Consider the following 27546-nt stretch of genomic DNA (forward strand, 5'->3'; position numbering starts at 1 on the left):
TTGACCTTGTCACTTGGGGATAATCAATACAGAGAAGAAAAACTGGAAAGAAGGAAAAATCATCACTACTTTTTGATATCTGAAGGCTCCTCATGGGGCAGTGTAACGACAACCACACTGGCATAGCTAGGATGGCTGCCAGTGCAAGTTCTTTTATCTGCTTTACTAGGAAAGCAACTTAAAAGGGGTCAATAATCTTTAATTAAACAGAAAAAATACAGAGAATAGAAATAAAGACCAATAGACAGGGCTCTACTGCCTGAATCAAAGCTTTATATCCACCACCCCTCAGAGTCTCACCCAGGGAATCACAACAGCTTTCTCATAAGTGAGCCTCCAAAACAAAAGCTCACCTCACAGAATATATACTCTTTCAGCTAAGAGGCTCCATACCTAATTAGAAATTAACAAAAGGTGTATAAGCCTTCCTACAAGCTAGCAAGCTTCCCTTAATGGGCTCCACATGAGTCCTATTGATGGGCAGGGAAGATCTTATTCCCCATTAACCTTACAGGCAGAGACATCAGGCTTTTATGTCACTTGGCCCCAGCTGGCACAATAAAGACCAATGAATGAAAGATACAGGCAAGCAGATTTCTGTTTAATAGAAGACAGCATGGAGGTGTAACCTTGTGTAGTGGATAGAAAGCCAGTGTTGGAGTTAGGAAGACTGGGTCCTGTCTCTGATGCATCCCGGCTGTGTGACTGTAGGCAAGTGATTTACCTTATCCTAGCAACTCTCTAAGACTTAGCAGAACAAGTATCAACCTCCATGGACAAAGGGAGTTTCCATTTATGAATGAAATTACTATATAAAAATTAGTTAAAAAATATGGCACAGTAGTATATAGGAAAGAATATTGAATATGGCTTTAGAAGACTTGTGTGCTCTCTGAGGCTGTTTCCCCATCTCTAAAATGAGGGGCTTCAACTAGATCAAAGGTTCTTAACTTTTTGTGAGTCATGAACGCCTTTGGTGACTGGGTGAAGTCTATGGGTGTCTTCTCAGGATGTTTCTAAATGTAGAAAATACATGGAGTTATGAAAGAAGCCAATAATTTTGAAATACAGTTATCAAAAAAAATTAATCAGGTTCATAGATCCCAATGGTGCCTCTGCCTGGAACTAAAGGATAGACGTAAGGACTGGAAATGTGAATTTATGGCTATAGGAAACTCATCCATGAGGAAACTCCTTTTCCCAATGTAGGCCAGCACCTTCTCTGTCACCTATAATCTTAGAGCTAGAGTTCTTAATGATTTTTGTGATTATGAACCCTTTGGCAGTCTGGTGAAGCTTATGGATCCCTATGATAATGTGTTTTAATGCAAAAACAAACAAAAATGCATACAACTACAAAGAAAACAAAAATTTAGTGAAAATATAATTTTCCCCATTCAAATTCACAATGTTTAAATGTTTAAATGACTTGCCCAGAGTCAACTAGTATGTATTTCAAGGGAATACGTGAACATAAATCTTCCTGGCTTAGAGGTCAGGTCTCTATTCCCTATTCCACTCTGCTTCTTCTCCAGCTCCATACATTGAAGGAATCTGTGCTGCCACAGAAGGATCCCCTTTTGACTTCTCTGGGTCCTCATATTACCCCAAACAGACTGGTTATTTCCACCTTCCACAGCTCAGAGAGGATAAGAACATTCTTCATGAGAATGTTCTACCCTCTCTGCTTCCATTTCTCCTTCCTCCTCACTAACATCCCTACAGGTCCTCAGAGGATGTTAGATACAGTGCACCCCTCTTTGGCAAAGCCTTTCTGTTTATTTATGCATCAGCTACTCCACCATTTCTTCAGACATTTCCTCCACTGACCTTTGTTTTGGACCCACCTGCATTAGATTATCTGATTTTTAAAGGCTGCTTCTTTAAGCTTTTCTGTGCTTTGTAAAGCCCTGGGTATACTTACAACACCCTTGATAACTATAATTTGTTATTACCTAACACCGCAACATGGCATTTCTCCCACCAAAGATTGCTGGAGCCAGAGAGGAGCTCTCCAGGTTCAGAAACATGGCATCCACCACATTCACAGGTTACTAGAGATGTAGGCTAGATTTGCAGGTGGGGGAGGGGAAGGGGAACAGTATACCCACCCTTAATAACTAGAAGACACCTTAAAACACACAGCCTACCAAGAATTTGGATCTTTTAGTCAATGGTCTAGTGGAAAGGGCCCTAATCTGAAAATCCAGATAAATAGGCTCTTCTTCCACCTCTACCACTAGTTTGCATTATGACCATATGTCTCTGGATGCCCATTGCCTTTGTTTGTAAAATAACAGGTTTAAATGTGATGGTCTCTTGAGTACCTTAGAGTCTGGACATTCTATGAAGAACAGGGGCCACTAATCCATCCACAAGGATCTCTAAGGGCCACAGTGACAGTTTTAAAACGTAATGTTCTCCATATTTCATTGAATTTTTATTTATTTTGTTAAATATTTCCTAATTACATTTTTATCTGGTTCAAGCTGCACTCAGGAGTGGCCACATGTTTGACATCTCTGATACCGCAGATAGAGCGCTGGTCCTATAAACAGAAAGACCTGGGTTTAGGTCACATATCAGATACTAACTGTATGACCCTGAGAAAGTCACTCAATGTCTCAGACTCAGTTTCCTCATCTGTAAAATGAGGTTAGTAATTCCCCATCTTACCTACCTCACAGGAGTTTTGAAAGTCAGTCAACAATCATTTATTAAGAGTTTATTAGGTGCCAAGCACTTTGCTGAGTTAGCCCTGGGGAGTACAAAGAAAGGCAGAAATACTCTCTGATCTCAAGAAACTTAAGATCTAATGGGGGAGACATGTTAACAACTATGTAGATGCAAGATACAGACAATGTAAACGAGAGGAAATCTCAAAGGGAAGATGCTAACATTAGCCACTGGTTAAAAAAAAAAGGCCTCTTGTAGAAGCTAAGATTTAAGCTGAGTCTTGCAGGAAGTTAGGCTAGCCAAAGAGAATAAGTGACTCCCCCAAAGTCCCTCAGGATATAAGAGGCAAAACTTGGATTTGAATCCAGACCCCCAATCCCAAAACCAGTGTTCTTTCTGCTGCATTTGGACTCTAATTTGGAAAGAACCTTGGCCATCTTGTCCAACCGGCTTGTTTTAAGCATGAGAAAACAGAGACAAATTGCCCAAGGTCGCATACCTAATAAAGGGCAAAGGTATGACTTGAATCCAAGACTGGTAACCCCAAATCCAGTGCTCCACACCTTATCTCGCTTTGCTTTTCTGGGCCTTGGTTTACTCACCTGTAAAATAATGACCACAACCTCTCCTACCTACCCTACAGGGTCAAAGTGAGGATAAAAGCTTTTTGAAGAGCCTATAGCACTATGCAGATGGGAGACTTTGTTATCATTTGCCTGTATTATCTCCCCTATGCTTAGTGATAAAATCAATTAAACACTTTGCACCTCCACCTCTCAGATAGGTGTCTATGACAGGCACTGGGAAGACAAGTTAAAAAATGAAACAATCCCTACTGTCAAAAGGCTTATATCCAAATGGAGGAGATGATGTGTACATATGTCGTGCATATATAGAATAAATTCAAATAAATGCAAGGAAATTAAATACAAGGTAGATAGGGAGGGGAGATATGACAGATAGGCAGATATGGGCAGCTAGGTGGTGCAGTGGATAGAGCACCTGACCTGGAGTCAGACTCATCTTCCTGAGTTCAAACCTGACCTCAGATACTAACTAGCTGTGTGACCCTGTTCAAGTCATTTAACCCTGTTGCCTCAGTTTCCTCATCTGTAAAATAAGCTGGAGAAGGAAATGAAAAACCATTCCAGCATCTTTGCCAAGAAAATCGGGGTTGGAGAGTTGGACATGACTGAAAAATGAGAGTACCAGCAGTTGTGTGGTAGGAGGAGGATCAGGAAAGGCTTTGGATACATGGTAGTGATTAAAGTAAGAAAAGGATTCCATAAAATGGACATGAGAAGGGAGTGAAGTGCTTTCCAGGCATGGGGAATGACCAGTGCTTAAGTGTCAGGGGCAAGTCACCTCACCCCGTTTACCTCAGTTTCCTCCTCTGTAAAATGAGCTGGAGAAGGAAATGGTAAACCACTCTAGTATCTTAGCCAAGAAAACCCCAAATGGGGTCATGAAGAATCAGACAAGACAGAAATGACCAAGCAACAATAAAAGAATGCCATGTATGAATAACAGAGGAAATCAGTTTGGTTGGATCACAGAGTTTTTAATAGGATAGCAATATATAATGAGGCTGTCATCTTGAGGGCGTTCATAGAAGACAGTTGTATTATCTTTAGTACCTTTTCAAACTGCTTCTAGACAACTTAAAGCATTTAAATGGAACCTGAATGCACTCTTTGTCAATTCCCACTTTGAGAATCTTTAACTTCCTTCAAAACAGTTCATGTACCACCTCCTACAGGAAGCCCATCCAGATTCCCCTTTTTATTAGTATTTTCTACCTCCTCAAATTTTCTTTTACTTACTTATCTGTATACATGCTGTGTCTACCCAGCAGAATGCTAGCATCTTGAGGGCAGGAACTATTTTTGTTTTTGTCCTGGTATCTCCGGTGCCTGACTCATAAAAGTCTCTGTATAATACCTGTTGAATTGAATGAGGTCTATGGTCTCTATCAGTCAGAGAGCCAACAAGCTTTTATTAAGCATTTAACTGTGTCATTTGCTGGGCATACCAAAAAAAGTCTAAAAAAAAAACGAAACAAACCATCCCACTATCCTTAACCTCAAGGAACTCACATTCTAATAAGAAAGGTGATATGTAAAAAAAAAAAAAAATCATACATACAAGCTATATCCAGAGTAGATAGAGGGTAATTTTTTAGAGAAGGCAGTAGCAGAGGGGAGGGGGAAGGGGATTCTGGGAGGAAAAATGGGAAAGACCCATAAATGCATCCTACAGAAGGTGATCTCAGTCAGGTAGGTATTTCTTTTCATCAATGTCAACCATATCCCAGTTACGCTTTCTTATTCATGAAACCCTGGAAAGGATATGTCTTGGAAAAACTCAAAGTGGATTCCCAGTACCTACCACAGTGCCTGGCCCATAGTAGGTGCTTAAGAAATGCTTTCTAACCACCAAACAATCAAAAGTTGACGTGGCAAAATTACAAAGAGTGACCCCAAAGAAGAGAAATAAGAAGACATAGACAACCTAATCTTTTGTACAAGCGGAAGGTCCATAGGTATATTACATTGCATATATTTTCAGATTTTTATCACTATATTTATTAGTTTTGCTGATTTTCCCTATTTTCTCTTTTTGTCTTTGAAATATTTCTGTATATATCTGGATTTTTAAAATATTATTTAAAACATTATATTATTTAAAATATTATTAATTATTTAAAGCATTAGTAAAATATATTTAAAATAAAATATACTTAAAATATTTGAGCTATCTGTGGCAAGAGAGGATTCAGTACGTATCTGTGGAAAAGGGTAATATTGAGGTATCATATTAAGATCGTACAAGGTTCATTGACTTAGAGCTAGAAGGGAATTAAGAGGATCATCTAGCCCCACACCTTCGAAGACCAAGAGAGATTAAGTAATTTGTCCAAAGTCACCCAGGGCGTGAGTTACATCTTGGCGTTAGACCTAGATCCTCTTACTCTCAAACAAGTGCATTTAGCACAATACCTGGCACATTGCCTTAATAAAAAGTTGACTGACTACCCATTCTGCTTCACACCACAGTAAAAGTTTTCATTGGGAGGGGAGTCAGTCAACTATCCGTATCTTAATAGACTATGTGCCAGGCAGCTGGGTAAGCACTTTAGATTGCAAGGAAAGATAAAAAGACAATCTCTGCTCTCGAGGCGCTCACAAGGGAATAAGAAATAATGCTAGAGGTGGGGAAAACCAAATGCCACAAAATGCATGGAAGGGAAAAAAATGAGACGAAATAACAAAGTCACTAATCCTTATTCATTTGAACAGGGCATTGGCTACTTGAGAGGAAGGGGTCTCATGTTGGAATAGACACTGAGATCTAAAAGTCAATCAGAAGCCAGTAGAAACATCTCTGAAATTATCCTGGACAGGTTACAGAAAAATGAAACAGGAGCTGCTAAATGTTTTAATGAGAGATGGATCAGCCAACTACAAAGGGAGGTTCCTCTATAGTTGGGAAAGGTCTCTCCACTCAAGTAACTGGGAGACACTGACCTCTAGTGTTCTGACTAGGACTCTGCAGCCACTCTGTCCATCCCTCCACTTAGAGAAGTTAGCTATGAAATCTTAACTATTCTTGTTATCCAAAAACAGAACTCATTTTCTTTGCCCCTTCAAACTTTCTTCTATTTAAGACTTCCCTGTTGCTATTGAGGGCACCATTATCCTTCCAAGATGTCTAAAAGAGGGGCAGTTAGAGCACCAGCCCTAGAGTCAGGAGAACCTGAGTTCAAGTCCAACCTCAGACACTTCATACTTACTAACTGTGTGACCCTGGGCAAGTCATTTAACCCTGATTGCCTCACCAAAAAACTGACTGGAGGAACACGTGAGATAACATAGGTAAAGCTCTATGAAAAAAAAACAAAGCGCTGTGTTAGCTGTCAGCAGCAGTGTTGTTGCTATATGTTGGTGGTGGTGGTCATTCCATTGACCCAGGTATGTAATAGCAACGTCATCCTTGATGCTTCTCTCTCATACCATATAACCAATCACTGACCAAATTTTGTCATTTCTATCTCCACATCTCTCAGGCATATCCCCTTCCCTCACACAGCTGCCACACTCATTCAGGACCTCATCTGCTCTTGCCCTAGACCAGTGGTTCTCAAACTTTTTGGTCTCAGGATCTCTTTACACTCTTAAAAATTATTGAAGATCCCTGAAGAGTTTTTGTTTAGGTGAGTTATATTTACCATATTAAGAATTAAAATATCTTAATATTGTTATAAAAATAGTTTTTACCTCATTGACACCCTGAAAAGGTCTTAAGGGATCCCTCGGGTCTTTAGACTTTGAGAATCCTTTGTCTACCAGGAGTTAGGCGGGGAGGTGGTGTAGTAGATAGATGGGAGTTAGCGGGAGCTAGATGGTGTAGTAGATAGAAAACCAGGTCTGTAGTCAGAAAGACCTGAGTTCAAATCCAACCTCAGACAGTTGCTAACTCTATGACCCTGGGCAAGTCATTTAACCCTGTTTTGTCTCAGTTTCTTCATCTGTAAAATGAGCTAGAGAAGGAAATGGCAAACCCACTCCAATGTCTTTGCCAAGAAAACTCCAAATGGGATCACAACAACAAAAGCCAGGGGTTGACAAACTACAGCCCATGGTCTGTTTTTGTATATGACCAGAGAACTCAAGTAAGTACAGAAACATTCAGTGGGCCAATTTGGCCTGCAGACCATGGTTTGCCACCCCCTGACCTAAACTATGACAAAAGCTTCCTCTTTTGGATTCCTTAGCATATGTCTCTTCTCCCCTCCGCTCCTTCCTCCACTCAGCTACCAATGGATGAAATACAAGTCTAACCACGTCACTCCTCCTACCTAAATTCCAATAGCTGCCATTACCTGGAGGATTAACTATCTATTCATCGGCTTGTCATTTTGAGCTCTTCCTATCCTGTCCCCTTCCTTCCTCTCCATTTTTCTTACACATTACTTCCTTCAATTCAGCCATATTTGCCCATTTACTATTCCTCACATAAAAGAGACCATCTCATATCTGTGAGTTGTCCGCCATATCTAGAATGCTTTCCATCCTCAACTCAGCCTCTTAGAATCCCTGGGTTCCTTCAAACACCACCTTCTACAGGAGACCTTTCTTAAACTCCTCCTTTTTCCAAGCTGTCCCCTCTAAGCCTACCTTCCACCTACCCTGTATGTATCATATACATAATTATCTATGTACACATCGTCTCCTTCTTTAAAATGTAAGCTCCTTGAAGGGAGAAAATATTTTTGCTTTTTCTTTTAATCACCAGAGCTTAGCATAGTATCCAGCATGTTTGTTGTGGTCATTGTTCAATTATTTCAGTCTCTTTGTGACCCCTGTTGGGGTTCTCTTGGCAAAGATACTGGAGTGGTTGCCATTTCCTTCTCCAGCTCATTTTACAGATGAGGAAACTGAGGCAACCAGGGTTAAGTGAATTGCCCAGGGTCACCCAGCTAGGAAGTGTCTGAGGCCAGATTTGAACTCATGAAGATGAGTCTCTCTGATTTCAAGCCCAGCGCTCTATGTACTATAGTGCCACCTAGCTGCCTAACCTGGCACATCATAAGCACTTAATAAATATTCGTTGATTATTGATTAATTCCAGAAGAGTACACTTAGCTCCTCAAAGACATCAATTAAATCAACAGAAGGAAGGTTGTCATTGATGATGGGGCCCAAGTTTGAACATAATTTTCCCAGAATCCAAGACGTTTAGGTATTGATTCCAATAGACCTTGACACTGACCTCTAATGACCCATTTACTCCTACTCTGAAGCAAATGCAATTTCCCATCCGTGAAACAGTTCATTTTTGTCATGAATGAACAGTCAAGAGAATTGAATCAGCTTAAAATGGCCCATGAATATTTAAGAGATGAGCTGCCACTAAGCAGTTGGATACTAAGTAAACGGTGGGAAATCTTCACTCCCTTCTTGTCTGCCCCCAGACTGCAGCAAACCCAGCAACTGCCAGACAGTTAAACTCTTACTGGTCTCTTTAAGTGAGTTTTTATTGCTTATATAAACTACAGTTGGTTGAGGACCCTAGAGACTGGAGAGTCCCCCTCATTCATCCCCGGGATGGCTGAAGGTGGCTGCTGTTGATCTCTCTCCTTGCTCAGAGCCCCAGCAATGATCAAGAGAGGGGATCAGCCAGGAGATGTGTCTATCTCAAAGGAGCACTATTATACATAAATCGAAGAATAGACCCTCCTCTCCCAATGTGAGAAAAGTACACCGAATCTAAGGGCATTTGTTAGTGTAAAGTATCGTTCTCGCACATAGTAGATTTAATCAGATCTATTGTATAGATTTAATAGATGTTTGCTGAATTGAATTGAGCAGTAATGACACACTCTCCCCTACCCATGAACACAAGGAGCTCACCCGTGGCCCTGATTTGGGATGGTACAGGACAAACCTAAATGATTTGAGAGATTTTGTTGCATAAAGACCCTACCCCCTGGCCCCACCCCTTACACACACACACACACACACACACACACACACACACACTCTTGGATTCAACAAGAATTCACTAAGTGAGAGAAGAGGAAGTCAAGCTACTGCGTGTAGATGGCTTTTTCAAGCTTGAGAAAGGGAAGAGGAATATTAGTCTGATAACTAGTAATAAAGGAAGGCTCTAGTGATGGTTTTATAAGATCAGGGACAGCTAGGGGGTACAGTGGATAGAGCACCGGCCCTGGAGTCAGGAGGACCTGAGTTCAAATGTGACCTCAGACACTTACTGGCTGTGTGACCCTGGGCAAGTCACTTGTCCCTGTCTGCCTCAGTTTCCTCACCTGTAAAATGGGAATACCAGCTGCACTTAGGATTGTTGTAAGGATGCATAGGTAATCAAGGAGGGCTTTTAGCACTTATTCCACCGCCCGTGCCCTTGAAGAGTTTGGCCTTTATCTCCTTGATTAAATTAGGATTAAATTAGATGGGGCTCCACCCGGGCCCAGGAGGGGAGGTCTGATTGTATCTTCGATCCCAAGTAGGCCCCGAACCCCTAGTTATTAGCTGCTAAGCTGATGTGGGCATGAAGCCCTCAAGGTCCTAGGTGGAGGTGCTAACTCCAGAGCCAAGAACAAGAGCTTAAGTTCTGGTGGCTCAGATAAGTTTTGATAATGGCTAAAGAGCTCATAAAAAGAGAAGACAGAGCTATTTGCTTAGGGCTCTCACTCTTGGTGGCATGCTGATGTGGAGTTAAGAGCCCTCCAGCTTGCCTGGAGGTTGGGACTTGGTTAAACTCTGGTCACTATGAACTGGGATTTGAATCAGACAAGGTCTGTCTGTTGATGTTTGTAATTTGTATTGGCTCTGAAGTTCAGGGTGCTGGCTTTTTCCCCTGAACTAAGCGAATGATGTCTGTATGCTGGATTAAAGTAAGGTTGTTAACCCCTCAACGTTGCTTTCCTTAGTAAAGCAGATCTAAAGAACCCGGGCTTGCAGCATTCCGTGAGCTGGTTGTTGTTGGTTTCTCACGCCCACAGCAGCTGCTAGCCGGATTGTTGGAACAAAGCATTGAAGAAATCATCATTGTAAAATACTTAGCATAGTGCCTGGCACATTGTGTTTAATTATCTATCTACCTAGAGAGGGGCTTAGAGAAAGGCAACACGAAAGACCCGGGTTCAAACTCTGACTCTGCCACTTACTTCTAACATGACCTTGGGTAAATTGTTTCTTCTTTCATAAACCTCCGTTTTTGCCAAATGAGGGTTGCCTGAACTCTATACCCTCTAAGGTCCCTACCGGCTTTAAATTGTATGAGATGGTCATTTGACTGAGAGAAAAAATGATCCTCAGAGAAGTTAAACATTCCATTCAAAGCTACGTACCTTATGCTAAACATCTGAGGGGGCAGCTAGGTGGCGCCATAGTGCTGGGCTTAGAATCCGGAAGACTCATCTCCCCGAGTTCAAATATGCCATCAGACGATTACCAGCTGGGTGACCTTGAAGAAGTCACTTAACTCTGTTTGCCCCAGTTTCTCATCTGTAAAATGAGCTAGAGAAGGAAATGGCAAGCCCCTACAGAATTTTCACCAAGAAAATTCCAAACATGGGATCACTAAGAGTCTGAAAGGATTGAACAACAAATATCTGAGAAAAGCCAGAGACCAAAGAAAAAAAAAGAAATTTAAAACGTTTTGATAAAATAGGGATAAAATGTAGCCTTTGTTGTAGTATCTGGGATCAACTTGATCTCAGGAGCACAAGGAATTGCTTCTATCTTTGCTCTGCCCAGAAGAATAACTTTTGGACTGGAAAGAACAGAACAAAAATGACCCATAAGTAAGTGATAAAAGAGTCCCTGGATGCCCTTGGTGAGTTCAAATATTTTGTTGTTGTTCAGTTGTATCCAACTCTCTGTGACCCCTTTTAGGGTTTTCTTGGCAGAGATACTGGAGTGGTTTGCCATTTCCTTCTCCAGCTCATTTTACAGATGAGGAAACCGAGGCAGACAAGGTTCAGTGACTTGCCCAGGGTCGCACAGCTAGTAAGTGTCTGAGACTGGATTTGAACTTATGAAGATGAGTCTTCCTGACTCCCAGCTTAGTGCTCTAAGTACCACTATCATTTGCCTCAAATGAACTTCATCATAGGTTACTGAGAGAATCAGAGCATATAATTATGGAGTCACTATCCATGAATAGTTAGAGCTATTCAAAAGTGAAATGAGACTCTCTGGGAGACAGCAGGCTTCCATTCATCAGAGGTTGTTCAAGGAAAGGCTAGATGACCCCTTGTTACTGTATCATAGGAAGGATTCTTTTTTCTGTTTATAGGTGGGACTAGAGGTCAGCTAGGTGGCGAAGCGGATAGAGTGCCAAGCCTGGAGTCAGGAATATTCATCTTCATTAGTTTAAATCTGGCCTCAGACACTTCCTAGCTGTGTGACCCTGGGCAAGTCACTTAAGCATGTTTGCCTCAGTTTCCTGGTCTGTCAAATGAGCTGGAGAAGGAAATGGCAAACCCCTCCAGTATCTCTGCCAAGAAAAGCCCAAATGGGTCGTGAAGAGTCAGACAAGACTAAACAACAGCAACAACAAACAACAAAGATGTGTGACACTTAGGTTCCTTGCAACTCTGAAATTCCATGTTTCTGTGACTCTGTGACATTCCCTAACCTCCACCATCACCCCCAGCCCTCACTCACTTACATCCAATTCTCTTGTGAGTCATAGCCTTCCTGACGTCATGGTCCTCTTTGAGAAAGAAGGACAAACAATGACCATTATCACCCCGTCGGGGACATTGTAAGCCCGTTGAGGTAAAGGCCATTTTTTTACCTAGTTCAGTGACCCGCACATGTATAACGAGGATTTGTTGAGTTCAATAAATAAAATTAATGAACACACAGTTTTGCTGCTGTCCATACCTTGCTTTTCCCAGCAGACCCAGGAACCATGCTGGCCGGGGGGATGGCGGGGCCCCTTCCTCTCTGAAGTGGATGTCTCCCCACAGTATTTCTTGTCACCAGCTGGTCACAGTCGGCTGCTTTTTCCTGCAAAAATATATTGTGGATAGTTAAGCTTCTGAACTCGAGGGCTCAGGAATTGGGTGCTATAGGGGATACAAGGATGAATTCCAACAATGCCTCGATCAGCTTATCATTTTGGGTGAGGTAGAAATGAGAAGCAATGTTGGACTACTAGAAAGAGCTGGTGAAAAAGATCTGGGTTCTAGTTTTGCTTCTTTTACATACCAGCTTTGTGACCTCAGGCAAGTTCCTCAACCTTACAGTGCTCTGAGCACTGACACGACTACAGGTTGAGAAGTTAATGACCTGTGTTGTATAAAGGAGTTTTCTCACCTGGGAAATGAAATCATCAATCCAGTTCATAACCAGTGGCTAGAGCAATGGACGGGCAGAACTGGGTTCAAACTCTACCTCTGGCATTTAGAGGCTTTGTGATCCTGGGCAAGTCACTATATATTTCTCCTCAGTTTTCTCACCTGTAAAATGGGGCAATATTACCTGTAGGACCCACTTAAAGAATCTTCGTGGGGATCAAATGACATAACATATGCAATATGTTTTATAAGCCTTCAACCACTACATTGGTCAATCAACAAGCATTTATTATATGTGCCACATACCATACTAGGTGCTGAAGATACAAAGACAAAAATAAAACAATCCCAGTGCTCCAAGAGCTTAAATTTAAGTTGTTTCCATTATCATCATCAATCAATTAACATGGCCCATAAAACTATGACTTTGTTTGGTTTTATTTTGTTTTTTGGTTTGAGATTGGGTTTGCTTATCTTGCCCAGGCTGGAAGTAGAGCGACCATTCATAGGTCCAATCCCAATGCCAATTAGCACCAGAGCTTTAACGTACACTGTTTTTTCAATATGGGCTTTCAGATTCTTTCAGATTTTCAGTTCTAATTTTTTAAGAAGTTTTTATATAACAGGCAGTTTTCAGAGGAAGATATTAAAGATATATATAGTCATATGAAAAAAATGCTCTAAATCACTACTGATTAGAGAAATGCAAATCAAAACAACTCTTGGGTACCACATCTTCCTGTCAGATTGGCTAATGTGATAAAACAGGAAAACGATAAATGCTGGAGAGGATGTGGGAAAATTGGAACACTAATGCATCTTTGTTGAAGTTGTGAACTGATCCAACCATTCTGGAGAGCAATTTGGAAGAATGCCAAAAGGGCTATAAAAATGTGCATACCCTTTGACCCAGCCATACAACTTCTAGGGCTATATCCCAAAGAGATCATATAAGTGGGAAAACGACCCATATGTACAAAATTATTTATACCAACTCTTTTTGTGGTAGCAAAGAACTGGAAATCAAGGGGATGCCCATCAATTGGAAAATGGCTAGACAAGTTGTGGTATATGAATGTAATGGAATACTATTGTGCAATAAGAAATGAGGAGCAGAGGGATGTCCTAATAACTTGGAAAGATTTATGTGCTCTGATACTAAGCGAGGGGAGCAGAAGCACGAGAACATTGTACACAATTACAGACACATTGTATCTGTGATGACTTTGATAGCCTTGGCTCTTCTCAGCAATACAAGGTTCGAAGATAACTCCAAAAGACTCATGACGGAAAAAGCTATGTACATCCAGAGAAAGAATTACGGAGTCTGAATGGAAGCATACTATTTGTTCTTTCTTTCTTTTTTGTTTTTGTTTTGTTTCTTCTTTGTGGTTCATTCCACTGGTTATAATTATTCTTTACAACTTGACTATTGTGAAAATATGTTTAATGTGAAGGTATATGTAGAACCTATATCAGATTATATGCTGTCTTGGGGGGAAGGGGGGAGGAGAGGAAGGGGAAGAAAATTTGGAGCTCAAAAATTTGTGGAATTGAGTGTTGTAAACTAAAAACAAATAAATTTAAATTAAAAACAAAAAGAAGTTTTTGTATAGTTCCTACTATATGCCAGACAATGTGCTGATCCTCACAACAACCATGCTATAGCTAGGTGCTATTATTATCCCCATTTGACAAAAGGGGAAACTGAGGCTGTGATTTGTCCAATGTCACACAGTCTCTGCAGCTGAATTTGAACTCTGGTCTTCCCGACTTCTGGCCCAGTGCTCTATCCACTGGGCCACCTACTTGCCTCTAAGGGGATGTTTCTTGAATTGAACTTAAATGAGCCTCTCTTACCCTCAGTTTCCTTTTGTAATAGGGTCTTTCAAGCATGTTTAGTTCACCTAAAACAGCAGCATCTCTAGGCGGGCTTGCCCTGGACATGTGTAAATCTCATGAATGGAGCTGCTCTTAGCATGTGGGTGAGTTTAGCCTCCTTTGATTGGCTGCCTAACTGGAACAGGTCGCATCTCTAAAACTGGCCAGGCCCTTTCTGTGTGTCACCCTCTTTTCTGTGTGCCATGTCCTGCGCAGGAGGTGGACATCCCAGTTTACCCACAGCACAGGCATCATGGACTGATCCAGCAACAGGAGAAGGCTTCTTCTCTCTGTGTCCCTGTCTCTGTCTCTCTATCCCTCTGTCTCTGTCTGTCTGTCTGTCTCCTCCCTCACTCTGTCTCTCTCCCTCTCTCTCCTTCTCTCTCTCTCCTTCTCTCTCTCTCTCTCTCTCTCTCTCTCTCTCTCTCTCTCTCTCTCTCTCTCTCTCTCTCTCTCTCTCTCTCTCTCCCTCTCTCTCCCTCCCCCCTCTCTCTCTCTCTCAACTGAGCCCAGGGAGGTGTTGGTCTCTATTCTTTTTCATCTCACCTGCAATGATAATGATCTCCCATGACCCAAGTTTGAGTCATATCGACCATGGAAGAAGGATTCCAGTCAGGATGGTACAGCTTGCCACTTGGGCAGGGAAGGCCAGAAAACTGGGGTTGCCTGACTGAGATTGTCTAGGGCAGGGGTGAGGAACCTGTGGCCTCGAGGCTACATGTGGCCCTCAAGGTCCTCAAGTGCCTGGGTGCCTGGCTGGGCCTGTGTGCTCTAGTACACACGCCTTGGGGCAGGGGCAAAAGAAAAGTATAATTGAGAACTGTTTAACAAAATCAATGAAGATACAATAAAACATAATGGTAATTTGTGATTTTCCAAGTCATCATTTGACCCATGGGAATTTATTTCTATTTGGAGTTTGATACTGCTGCTCTTTTGGAATTGAGCTAAATTGTGCACCTAATCCCCATCCCCTCCCCAGAGTCTAAGGTGGTACAAAAGAGGAGGAAGATTATGTCTCCTCACATTAGAGGAGTAAATTTGTATATTTGTGAGCAGATCTTTGAGTAAATATTTCCTTGTAAAATATAATCTGATTGTTAGCAGCTTAATGGAACTGGGGTACAGAGGATTGTCCCCTACAGTTGGAGGCTGGAGTCATTGGTGAAGAGCAGTGACGCCCTCTTACCCACTTTAAGGGTACTAGAGAACCTTGGGGAAGGGGTGAAAATTTAACATCTTGGCCTTCAGGCAATGAAGGCCAGGGTGTTAAGTGTTATACTTTATTTTTTAAAAGGAATTTTTAAAAATCATTCAAATGATTCAAGAGCTAATGCCATGACTGACAAATGGTCAAATGATGTGAACAAGGCAAATCGATATATATATACGTATGTATGTACGTATGTACGTATGTGTGTATTTATGTATATGTGTATATACACATGTGCGCACATATGTATATGCATGTATGTATCTGTAGATATGAATGTGTGTATAAACATAAGTGCTATGTATGTGTTTATGCATGTATGTATGTGTATATGTAATATACACACATATGTATATCTATATATATAAAAGCTCCATATCACTAATAGAGAAATATAAATTAGAGAAATTCTGAGGTTTCACTTCACAGTCATCAAACTGGTAAAATTTAAAAAAAAACAGAAAATGACAAACATTAGACAAACTGCAGGAAAATTAGAAAATTAATTCACCTTTGGTAGAGCTGTTAACTGGAATAGCCATTCTAGAAAGTAATTGGGAACTATGTCCCAAAAGTTACTAAGCTGCCCATACCCTTTAACCCAGGGATACCACTATTAGACCTATACCCTACAGAGATCAAAAAGAAGAAAAGGTCCTATATGTACAAAAATATCTATAGCAACTCTCTTTGTGTTAGCAAACCTCTGGAAACCAAAGGAGGTACCCATTGATGGAGGCAATGGATGAATGAATTATGGCATATGAATGTAATGGAATACTATTATGTCATAAGAAATGAAGAAGGGAATCATTTCAGATAAACTTGAGAAGATTGCAATGAACTGATGCAGAGTGAAGTTATCAGAATCATGAAAGCAATTTATAGACATTGTAAAAGTGAGCAATTTTGCAAGACTCAAGAACTCTAATCCACATGAAGATCAATGGTGATTCCAGAGGACTGTTGAGAAGGAATGCCATCTTGCTCCCTACAATAAGGTGATGAATTCAAGATACAAAATGAGATACAATTTTGGTTACAGCCAATGTAAGAATTTATTTTTGTTTGACTATGCATATTTACTTAGAAGGATTTTGTTTTGTTTTTCCCAGGAAGGGGAGGAAAAGAAAATAAATGCTCAAAAATAATTTAATTTAAATTCAATTTTAAGGAAAAATGAAAGAATGTAAACACAATTTTTTTCTTTTAAATTTAATTTATTTAATATATTTAGTTTTCAGCATTGATATTCACAAGAGTTTGAACTACAAATTTTCTCCCCATTTCTACCTTCTCCCCCACTCCAAGATGGCGTATATTCTGGTTGCCCTGTTCCCAGTCAGCCCTCCCTTCTGTCACTCCACTCCCCTCCCATCCCCTTTTCCCTTCCTTTCTTGTAGGGCAAGATAAATTTCTATGCCTCATTGCCTGTGTGTCTTATTTTCTAGTTGCATGCAAAAACTTTTTGTTGTTTTTGAACATCTGTTTTTAAAACTTTGAGTTCCAAATTCTCTCCCCTCTTCCCTTCCCACCCACCCTCCCTAAGAAGTCAAGCAATTCAACATAGGCCACATGCGTATCATTATGCAAAACCCCTCCACAATACTCATGTTGTGAAAGACTAACTATATTTTGCTCCTTCCTAACCTATCCCCCTTTATCCAGTTTTCTCCCTTGACCCTGTCCCTTTTCAAAAGTGTTTGTTTTTGATTACTTCCTCCCCCATTTGCCCTCCCTTTTTTATCTTCTTCCTCCTTCTTTCCTGTGGGGTAAGATGCCCAATTGAGTGTGTATGGTATTCCCTCCTCAGGTCAAATCTGATGAGAGCAAGATTCACTCATTCCCCCTCACCTGCCTTCTCTTCTCTTCCTACAGAACTGCTTTTTCTTGCCACTTTTATGCAAGATAATTTACCCCATTCTATCTCTCCCTTTCTTCCTCTCTCAATATATTCCTCTCTCATCCCTTAATTTGATTTTATTTCTTTTAGATATCATCCCTTCATCTTCAACTCACCCTGTGCCCTCTCCCTCTCTCTCTCCCTATATATATATATATATATATATATATATGTATACACACACACACATACATATATATACACATACACCCGCATATATACATATATATACATACACATATATATTCATATTCCCTTCAGCTACCCTAATACTGAGGTCTCATGAATCATATACATCATCTTTCCATGTAGGAATGTAAACAAAACTGTTCGACTTTAGTAAGTCCCTTGCGATTTCTTTTTCTTGATTACCTTTTCATGCTTCTCTTGATTCTTGTGTTTGAAAGTCAAATTTTCTATTCAGCTCTGGTCTTTTCACTGAGAAAGCTTGAAAGTCCTCTATTTTATTGAAAATCCATATTTTGCCTTGGAGCATGATACTCAGTTTTGCTGGGTAGGTGATTCTTGATTTTAATCCTAGCTCCATTGACCTCCGGAATATTGTATGGCAAGCCCTTTGATCTCTTAATGTAGAAGCTGCTAGATCTTATGTTATTCTGATTGTGTTTCCACAGTACTCAAATAGTTTCTTTCTGGCTGCTTGCAGTATTTTCTCCTTGATCTAGGAGCTCTGGAATTTGGTGACAATATTCCTAGGAGATTTCTTTTTGGGATCTATTTGAGGAGGCGATCTGTGGATTCTTTCAATTTCTATTTTGCCCTGTGGCTCTAGAATATCAGGGCAGTTCTCCTTGGTAATTTCTTGAAAGATGATATCTAGGCTCTTTTTTTGATCATGACTTTCAGATAGTCCAATAATTTTTAAATTATCTCTCCTGGATCTGTTTTCCAGGTCAATGGTTTTTCCAATGAGATATTTCACATTGTCTTCCACTTTTTCATTCCTTTGGTTCTGTTTTATAATATCTTGATTTCTCATCAAGTCACTAGCTTCCACTTGCTCCAGTCTAATTTTTAAGGTAATATTTTCTTCAGTGGTCTTTTGGGCCTCCTTTTCCATTTGGCTAATTCTGCCTTTCAAGGCATTCTTCTCCTCATTGGCTTTTTGGAGCTCTTTTGCCATTTGAGTTAGTCTATTTTTTAAGGTGTTGTTTTCTTCAGTATATTTTTCAGTATTTTTTTGGGTCTCCTTTAGCAAGTCATTGACTTGTTTTTCATGCTTTTCTCACATCCTTCTCATTTCTCTTCCCAATTTTTCCTCTACTTCTCTAACTTGCTTTTCCAAATCCTTTTTGAGCTCTTCCATGGCCTGAGACCAGTTCATGTTTTTCTTGGAGGCTTTTGTTGTAGGCTCTTTGACTTTGTTGACTTCTTCTGGCTGTATGTTTCGGTCTTCTTTGTCACCAAAGAAAGATTCCAAAGTCTGCAACTGAATCTGGGTGCATTTTCGCTGCCTTTACTTGACCTTTGAGTTTTTCAGCGGGGTATGACTGTACTTGTAGAGTAAAGAGTTCTATGTTCTAAGCTTGAGGGGATGCGCTGCCACACCAGCATTCCTCCTTCCCCAAGAACCCCCAACCTGGACTGGACTTAGATCTTCAGCAGGCTCTGCACTCCTGCTCAGATCTGCCACTTAATTCCTCCCACCAGGTGGGCCTGGGGCCGGAAGCAACTGCAGCTGTAGTTCTGTAGCTGCCCCACCTCCACTGCCCCTGGGGCAGTGGCTGAACAGCAAACTCTATCCTTCTGTCCCAAGCAGCTTTTCCCACTAACCTTCTCTGCTGTCTTTGGTGTTTGTGGGTTGAGAAGTCTGGTAACTGCCACAGCTGACTGCTTCAGGGCGCTAGGGCCCGCTCCACCCAGCTCCTGGTCTGGTTGGTCCGCGCTGCCCATGCTGAGCTCTGCTCTACTCCCAGCTCCATGAGGGATAAACCTTACCCAGAGACCATCCAGGCTGTCCTGGGTTAGAGCCGTGCTTCCCTCTGCTATTTTGTGAGTTCTGCAGTTCTTCTCTGTTGTCTTTGGTGTCCGTGGGTTGAGAAGTCTGGCAACTGCCACAGCTCACTGATTCAGGGCACCAGGGCCCGCTCCGCCAGGCTTCTGGTCTGGTTGGTCCCCACGGCCCATGCTGGGCTCTGCTCCGCTCCCCTCTGCTCCCCTCCACTCCCCTCCCAGCTCCATGCGTGACAGACCTCACCCAGCAACCATCCAGGCTGTCCTGGGCTAGAGCCCTGCTTCCCTCTGCTATTTTGTGGGTTCTGCAGTTCTAGAATTGTTTCAGAGCCATTTTTATAGGTTTTTGGAGGGACTTGGTGGGGAGCTCATGCTAGCCCCTGCTTTCCAGCCGCCATCTTGGCTCCGCCCCCCCCAACACAATTTTTAAAATGCAATCATCATGCAATCAAGCGAGAGGTACTATAGTGTAATGGATGCAGAGCGGCCCTTGTAGCACAGGGAGACCAGTAATCAAGTACCTGTAGTAACATACTGTCCTTGTGACCCTGGACAAGTCATTTCATCCGTCTGCACTCTAGAGCAACTTTCTAACATAGTAAGTTGCAGCAAAGGTGCCAACCTACTTTGGTAAGGGAAGTTTCTTCATCTGGGCATCACAGGGCCTGTCTCTATACCTGGCCCTAATGTGGAGGCAAGCAAGAGGGGTTAAAGCTAGATATAGGAAGTGAGGAGAAGAGGGGTGAGATCCCACTTCTGGGTGAATTACTTCCCCTTTCTAGGACAAGGTTTCTTCCTATGTAAATTAATGGAGTTGGAATAAATCATTTAGAAACCCCATCTTGTCTTCTTCTCCCTCAGTTTAATAAAAGCATGGTCCTTCTTTTCTAGAGACATTCGCAGCTCAGAAAGGGAGGCTTCTTTTTCACGTCCTGCTCCCCATCCCCACCACCCCCACCTGCTTTCACTGTCAACCAACAGCTGCTCTCTCTCTCTCTTTATATAACATTTAATCTTAGTTAAAAACAGCTGGTTCCATTAAACAGACTGATTGCAAACACACCATTTCCTTCCTGCCTCCCTCCTTTCTACTCTCTCTTCCTCCCCTCCAATCCCCCCACTCCTTGCCTTGCCATTGAGCTCTGAAGCATTGCAATCCAAGTACCAGATCATAGGATTATAGACCTGGAGCTGGAAGACCCTGCAGGACTTCACTCGATCCAACACCTTCACTTTCCAGACGAGGAAACTGAACCCCAGAGTAAGTGAGACAAGAGAGCAGTGTGTGCTGTGTGGTCTAATGTTTAGGAAGAAGGAGTCTTTGCCCATTTCAAGAACATCTCCAATGACTCAGAGAGCTTGCTCAGAAAACGTGGGAGCACCTTGTGCTAACAATTCACCACCCCTCAGGAAAACAGAAAACCTCTTGCAGGATTTCCAGGGGAAAAGTTTGGGTAATTTTAGGTAAATTTCTTGGGTAATCAGGTTGACTGGATGCTCTAACCATGGCTCTTTCTCTTAAAGCCCAGACCCAAGGATAGATTGAGAGGACAACCAACAACCAACATTTTCAACACATCCATCAGGATGGCCCCACACTGTTGAATATTTTTATCTATGACTGAAAAAGACAGAATTCATCCTTATCAAATGTGCAGGTGACACAGAAGGATGTCAGGGATGACTGATGGGAGGGGTGACTAGTATACTGGATGACACAATCAGATTTCAAAAAGATATGAAAAGAGTGGTCAATGAGTTTGAATCCCAACTTTCTTGTGCAACATCAGGGAAATCACTTAAGGTCATTTCCTCACCTATAAAATGAAGGAAAGGACTATCTGACCTATGACAGGTGGCACAGTGAATAGAACTCTGGGCCTGAGTCAGGAAGACCTGAGCTCACAGTTAACCTCGGACACTTACTAGCTGTGTGACTCTAGGCAAGTCACTTAACCACTGTCTCAGTTACCTCAACTGTAAAATGGGAATAATAGTAGCACCTAACTCACAAGGTTGTGAGGCTCAAATGAGACAACATTTACAAAGTACTTACAGCAGAGTTATATGAGTGCTTATTCCTTTTCTCTCTTCCATGACCCTCCTCCCCAAGTCTAGATCATTGACTCTTTGATCTCAGTGTATTGTGGGCCCTTCTCGACTAGGATGAAATCGAATAACTATAAATGTAAAGTCTTACACTGGGGTTCAAAAAATCAATTTCCTAAGTACAAAAGAAGGGAGGCACAGTTGGATAGAAATTTGACTTAACAAAAGATAGAGGAGCTACAGACAACTGAAAGCTCAAGATGAATCAGTAACCATGAAAGACAAAATGATTTTAAGCTACCTTAAGAGAGTGATAGTGTTCAGGAAGAAGGAGATATAGTCTGTTGGATTCTGACTTCATTGAGCCACTTCAGTTCAGTTTAGAAGCAATATTAGGAAGAATATTCAAGAGTTCCTCCATAATCAACAAACTTCCTTATATCTTTAACATTTTTTATCATTCCTTTTATCCCTTGTCACTCACTGTGAGGTGGTTCCTTCCTGATGACACTATTATCTTGCCAGTCAATCTAATCCAATAAACATTTATTGAGTGCCCCACTATGTGGCAGAAACTATGCTAAGCCCTGGGGATATAATTAATAAAAAGAAAGACAGTTTCTGCCCTTAAGGAATTTATAATCTACTTGGAGGAGAAAACATGCAAAAGAAGGCAGGAAAATGGGATGTGAGGGAACAGAATCAGGAGATACTTAGCACAGAAGTATCAGGTTCTGTGGCGTTGAAACCAGGCAGGGTAGCAGATTCAAGGTGGAGCCACCCTTTCCATTACTAGGTATAACTTGTAGAGTTTCCAGGTCAAGTAAAAAATACTGCAAGCAGCTAAAAAGAAATAATTCAAGTACCAAGAGCCATCATTAGGCTCACATGGGATTTGGCAGCCACCACTATAAAGGAGGAGAAAACCTGGAATATGATATTCCAGAAGGCAAAGGATATGGTCTTATAGCCAAGAATAACTTATTCAGTGAAACTAAGTATAATGCTACAGGGGGGAAATAGGCCTTTGGTGAACTAAGAGGATTTCCAAGCATTCCTGATGAAAAGACCAGAGCTACAGAAAAACCTTGAAGTACAAACACAGGAGTGAAGAGAAACATGAAAAGGTAAACACAAATGAATAATGATAAAAGACCAAAGATAAACTGTTTACATTCAAATATGGGAAGATGATACATATATCCCCTCTGATTCCTATGTTCATCAGGGTTCATAGAGGGAATCCAATTAGCCAAGGCCTGTGAGTGGTTCTGTTATGTCTTAATGATCTTAAGAAAAAAATGGAAAGAGAAGGGAGGAAGAATACACTCGGTAAGGGGATGTGGAGGAAGGTTAAAGGAAAACTATCTCACAAAATAAGTATGCACAAGTAGATATCTATAAAAACAAGAAGGAAGGGGTAAGGAGGAGTAGCTGATTTCTGAATCTCAATATCATCTGAATTAGTCAGAAGAAGGAAGAATACATAGACACACAGTTGGGTACAGAAATACATTTCACTCAACAGAAAAATAGGAAGGAAAGGAGCGAAGGGGGATGGAATTGGAGGGAGGGTATTAGTTCTTTTTTATTAATTTATTTATTTTCAGTTTTCAACATTCATTTGCATAAATTTTAAATTTTCACCCTCTCCCTCCCCAAGACAACATGCAATCTGATATGGACTCTACACATACATTCCTATTAAACACATTTGTACATTAGTCATGTTGCATAGAAGAATTATAACAAGTGGGAGAAATCATGAGAAGCAAAACAAAACAAAAGAGAAAATAAGTCTGCTTCACTCTGCATTTCGACTCCATAGTTCTTTCTCTGGCATTTTCCATCATGAGTCCTTTGGAAAAGTTTTAGGTCCTCACATTGCTGAGAAGTCTATCAAAATCAGTCCTCATACACTGTGGCTGTCACTGTGTACAATGTTCTCCTGGTTCTGCTTACTTCACTCAGCATCAGTTCATATAAGTCTTTCCTGGCTTTTCTGAAGTCCACCAGCTCATCATTTTTTATAAGTACAGTAGTATTCCATTACATTCATATAGCACAACTTGTTCAGCTATTCCCCAGTTGATGGGCATCCCCTCAATTTCCAGTTCTTGGCCACCACAAGAAGAGCTGCTATAAATATTTTTGTACATGTGGGTCTTTTTCCCATTTTTGTGATCTCTTTGGGATACAGCCCTAGAAGTGGTATTGCTGGGTCAAGGGGTATGCATATTTTATAGCCCTTTGGGGATAGTTCCAAATTGTTCTCCAGAATGGTTGGATCAGCTCACAGCTCCACCAACAATGAGGGTATTAGTTCTTAAGAAAGGCTTAGACCTCAGCAAAACAAATTTTAAAGATGCACAAAAATATTTATAGTTCTTTTTGAGATGGCAAAGAATAAGTATCTGAGGGAGTGCTTAGAAATTGGGGAATGGAAGAACATGTTATGATATATAAATGCTACAAAAACCTATTTGCTAAACTCTTACTAGTATAATGACCAAACAGTATTCCAGAGAATGAATGATAAAACATGCTACCCACCTTCTGATAAAGAGGTGAAGTATTCAGAATGTGAAAAGAGACAAATATTTTTAGGATATGGTCAATGTGAAAATTTGTTTTTAATGTACTATACGTGTGTATAATGGGTTTGTCTTTCTGACTTTCTCAGTGTAGGGGTCCAGGGTAGAGGGAGCAGGAAGTGGAAGGCTGCTCTTTGAAAATAAAATAAAATTTAAATATTTAAAAATAAAAAAATCCTCTTAGCCTCAGTTTTCTCTTCTCTAAAACTGAGATAATAATAGCACCTACCTCACAGGTTTATTGCGAGGATAAAATGAGGTAACGTATGAAAATTGTTTCGCAGATCTTAAAGTGCTATATAAAGGCTAGCTATCGTTGTTGTAAGGGTGTTCTGGGGTTTGTTTTGCTTTTTTTTTAGTGGCAGAGGTAGAATAGAGAGGAGGAAAAAAAGGTGCTTAATTGAAAAAAATTTAATTTTAAAAAGAAAGCAGATATAAAGATGGAGCATATCCTTGATACATGACATAGCCTCTCAGGGCCTCTACACTATCCTCTGGTCCAATCCTCTGCCTCCAGGCAAGATAGCACCTAAGTTAAAGGTCAGTGGACATGGCCACCAGGTGTGTGTCTCAGATACCATTTTGTGAAAACCCCATTATCAGAGGCTAGTGGCCCTTGTTCTAAGCCAATCTGTGTTTTAAAAGAAGGAAAACTGTCTTTAGTTCCAACGGAAATCTATTCTAATGTTTAAATACTCTCACTATCTAAGAGATTCTTCCTTGTAGCTAACTAAAATCTTACCTGCCACTTGAGCACTCAGCAGTTATCAGAAGTAACATTCAATGGCAGTAATTCCAAGCAACTCTTGCCTCTTTTCTTTTTCCCTTCTCCCCTTAGTAGGTTGAAACCCACAATTTTCTTGTGTTTGACAAGACCAGAGCAACCACAGTGTTGATAAAACCTTGGCATTCTTGCTCACTAAGTAAAGTACAGGGTGAAGACATAGGATTTGGAGTCAGAGGTCCTGGGTCTGATTCCCATTTACTACTTGTGTGACCCTGAGTAAGACAGCTACATGATACAGGGGATAAAGGAATCAGGAAGACCTGAGTTCAAACCCAACCTCAAGTTATTAGCTGTGTAACCCTGGACAAGTCTGGGGATAATAGTAACACCTACTTCTCATGGTTGTTGAGATGATAAAATAATAATTTGTAAACTTCTTTTCAAACCTTAAAGTTCTATGTAAACACTAGCTAGTATTATCATTCTCCTCTTTGGACCTCAGTATCCCCCAGTATAAAATGAGAGGACTGGACCAAATGATCCTTAAGTTCCTTATCAGCTCTAAGTCATATGTTCTAACAATCACATCTACTTCACTCACCAGCTTTCCAGAGTCTTCCTGGGATTGATTATTGATCTCCTTCCCCTTCTTTGTGGACTGGAGGTGCAGGTTATATTCCCCAGGGGTACTAATGCAGCCATTAAGATGGTCATCCCTGACCACTCCCTGTAAGAGAATTCAAATTCAAAACTCATTCAATCTCTCGTGAAATAAGATGAAGAGATGAGGGTGGAAAGCTGACTTGGCTTTACCAAAACAAAAATGTGTTTCCCTGAGGAAAAAAATCCAAGAAACTATAGCTCTCCACCACCCCTACTGTTTCTCTGGAATGAGTGTAGGAGGCATGAACTTCCTGTGCCAACCCAATTCTATTTGGAGGAGCCCATGCATGAGGCATGAGATGCCTGGGTATGTGTGTTCCCAATGTGTTTGCCCCTCTACTAGTGTACTCTACATATGTACCCACTCTTCCTATTGATGCAATGTGTGATTCTGGCAGAGTATACTTCAGATTCTGAGAAATGATTATTTTCTGTTCTTAGTGTGTCATTATAGTTAATGTTTTTGCCTTTAGTTAATTGTATCAACTGGCTGACTAATAAAGGTGAATGCAGCAGTGGGGGCTCATGAGTTACAATATTAAAGAATATGGACCTACACAGAACCCTGAAACTCAGGTAGCCATTCGCCCTTGGAAATTAATCTTCAAGTGTGAGTGAGGTAGGTATCCAAGAGGGGACACTACAAACACAATAAATGAATGAATGAATTGTGAATGAATGAATGACTAGATGGATGATGAATGAATGAATGAATACAGAATAATTACATCTATCCAGACTTAATCTTCATATCTTCACCTGAATGGTCTTATCAGTGATCTCAAACTAAAAGTATCTCTGTCTAATCCCCCTTCTAAAAAGCTGCCAAAATTACATTTCCAAAACCCGGATATCTGAGCCCATTATTTCCCTGCTCAATCTCTGTGTGTGTGTGTGTGTGTGTGTTTGTATGTATATACACACATATGTACACATATGCACGTATACACACATATAAATATATGTGTGTGTGACAGAGGAGACTGGAATCATGAAAACTGATTTGAAAGCTATTGCCAGGCGAGGAGTAATGAGGGTCTGACCTAGAACTGTTGGCCATGTGGACAGAGGGCCAGATGCAAGTTATGGATGTAGAATCACTATGACCTAACAATCCATTGAATGTGAGTGGGGAGGATGTGGGAGAGGGAAGAGTCAAAGTGGAAATGTGTGTGTGTATGTGTGAGTGTGTATGTGGAGAGAGAGAGAGAGAGAGAGAGAGAGAGAGAGAGAGAGAGAGAGAGGGAGAGAGAAAGGGAGAGAGAGAAAAGGAGAGAGAGAGAGACAGAGAGAGACTGCTTCTAAAATAAAAATACAAATTCCCCAACCTCACATTAAAAGCCATTCATAATTTGGCTCCCACTTACTATTCCTGAGTTATCTCATTTTCCTCTCCTACATATATTCTTCAGGCAAACTTACCTACTGTTTCTCAAGCTCGACATCCTATTTTCTCCTCTCTTCTTGCTAATGCCCACATAGTTTTCCATACCCCAAATACACCCCCTCCTGATTCCTGAATATAGGAAACAGCAAAGAGCAAATAGGCCGGTTTGTTTGGAAAGTATAGGTTTTTCCCAAGGGCACAATGTGAAATCCATTGGAAGACACTTTAGAGTCTTGCTGTAAAGGGCTTTAAATACCAAGCACTGGTGTTTATATTTTATCCTAAAGATGGTAGGGAATCGCTGAAGCTTCTTGAGCAGAAGAGTTATTTATTTGGTCATATCCTTTTGGATATGTCAATTTGGCAAACTGTGTGAAAGAATGGTGGGGGGGGGGTGGAATTGGAGGCTGGGAGACCAATTAAAAGGTGAGATGATGAGAGCCTAAACTAAGGTATTGGTCTAGTAAATGGAGAGATGGGAATGGATGAGAGAGACATCACTGGGGTAGAATCATCAAGATTTGGCAACCAATTCCATGTAAGAGAGGGGAAGGTGGGTAAAAGTCCAAGATGACCTGGAGGCTGTAAACCTAGGTGGCTAGAAGGAAATAGAAGAGAAATTATCTAGAGAAATGTGGAAGTTGATG

The 27546-nt window shown here is 41.0% G+C and overlaps 1 protein-coding gene across 1 annotated transcript in view; it reads right to left on the reverse strand.

Annotated features, from left to right (window-relative positions):
* Window positions 1-27546, reverse strand: part of LOC118855256 — a 230946-nt gene that overhangs the window by 186871 nt on the left and 16529 nt on the right. Inside the window, exons 2-3 of the mRNA XM_036765368.1 lie at window positions 25451-25576; window positions 12093-12218 (exon numbers count right to left, since the gene is read on the reverse strand). Coding sequence (XP_036621263.1) covers window positions 12093-12218; window positions 25451-25576 — 252 coding nt within the window. The remainder of the gene's footprint in view (window positions 1-12092; window positions 12219-25450; window positions 25577-27546) is intronic.

This window comes from Trichosurus vulpecula, chromosome 1 (assembly GCF_011100635.1).
Source record: "Trichosurus vulpecula isolate mTriVul1 chromosome 1, mTriVul1.pri, whole genome shotgun sequence".
In the NCBI taxonomy this organism is placed as follows: Eukaryota; Metazoa; Chordata; class Mammalia; order Diprotodontia; family Phalangeridae; genus Trichosurus; species Trichosurus vulpecula.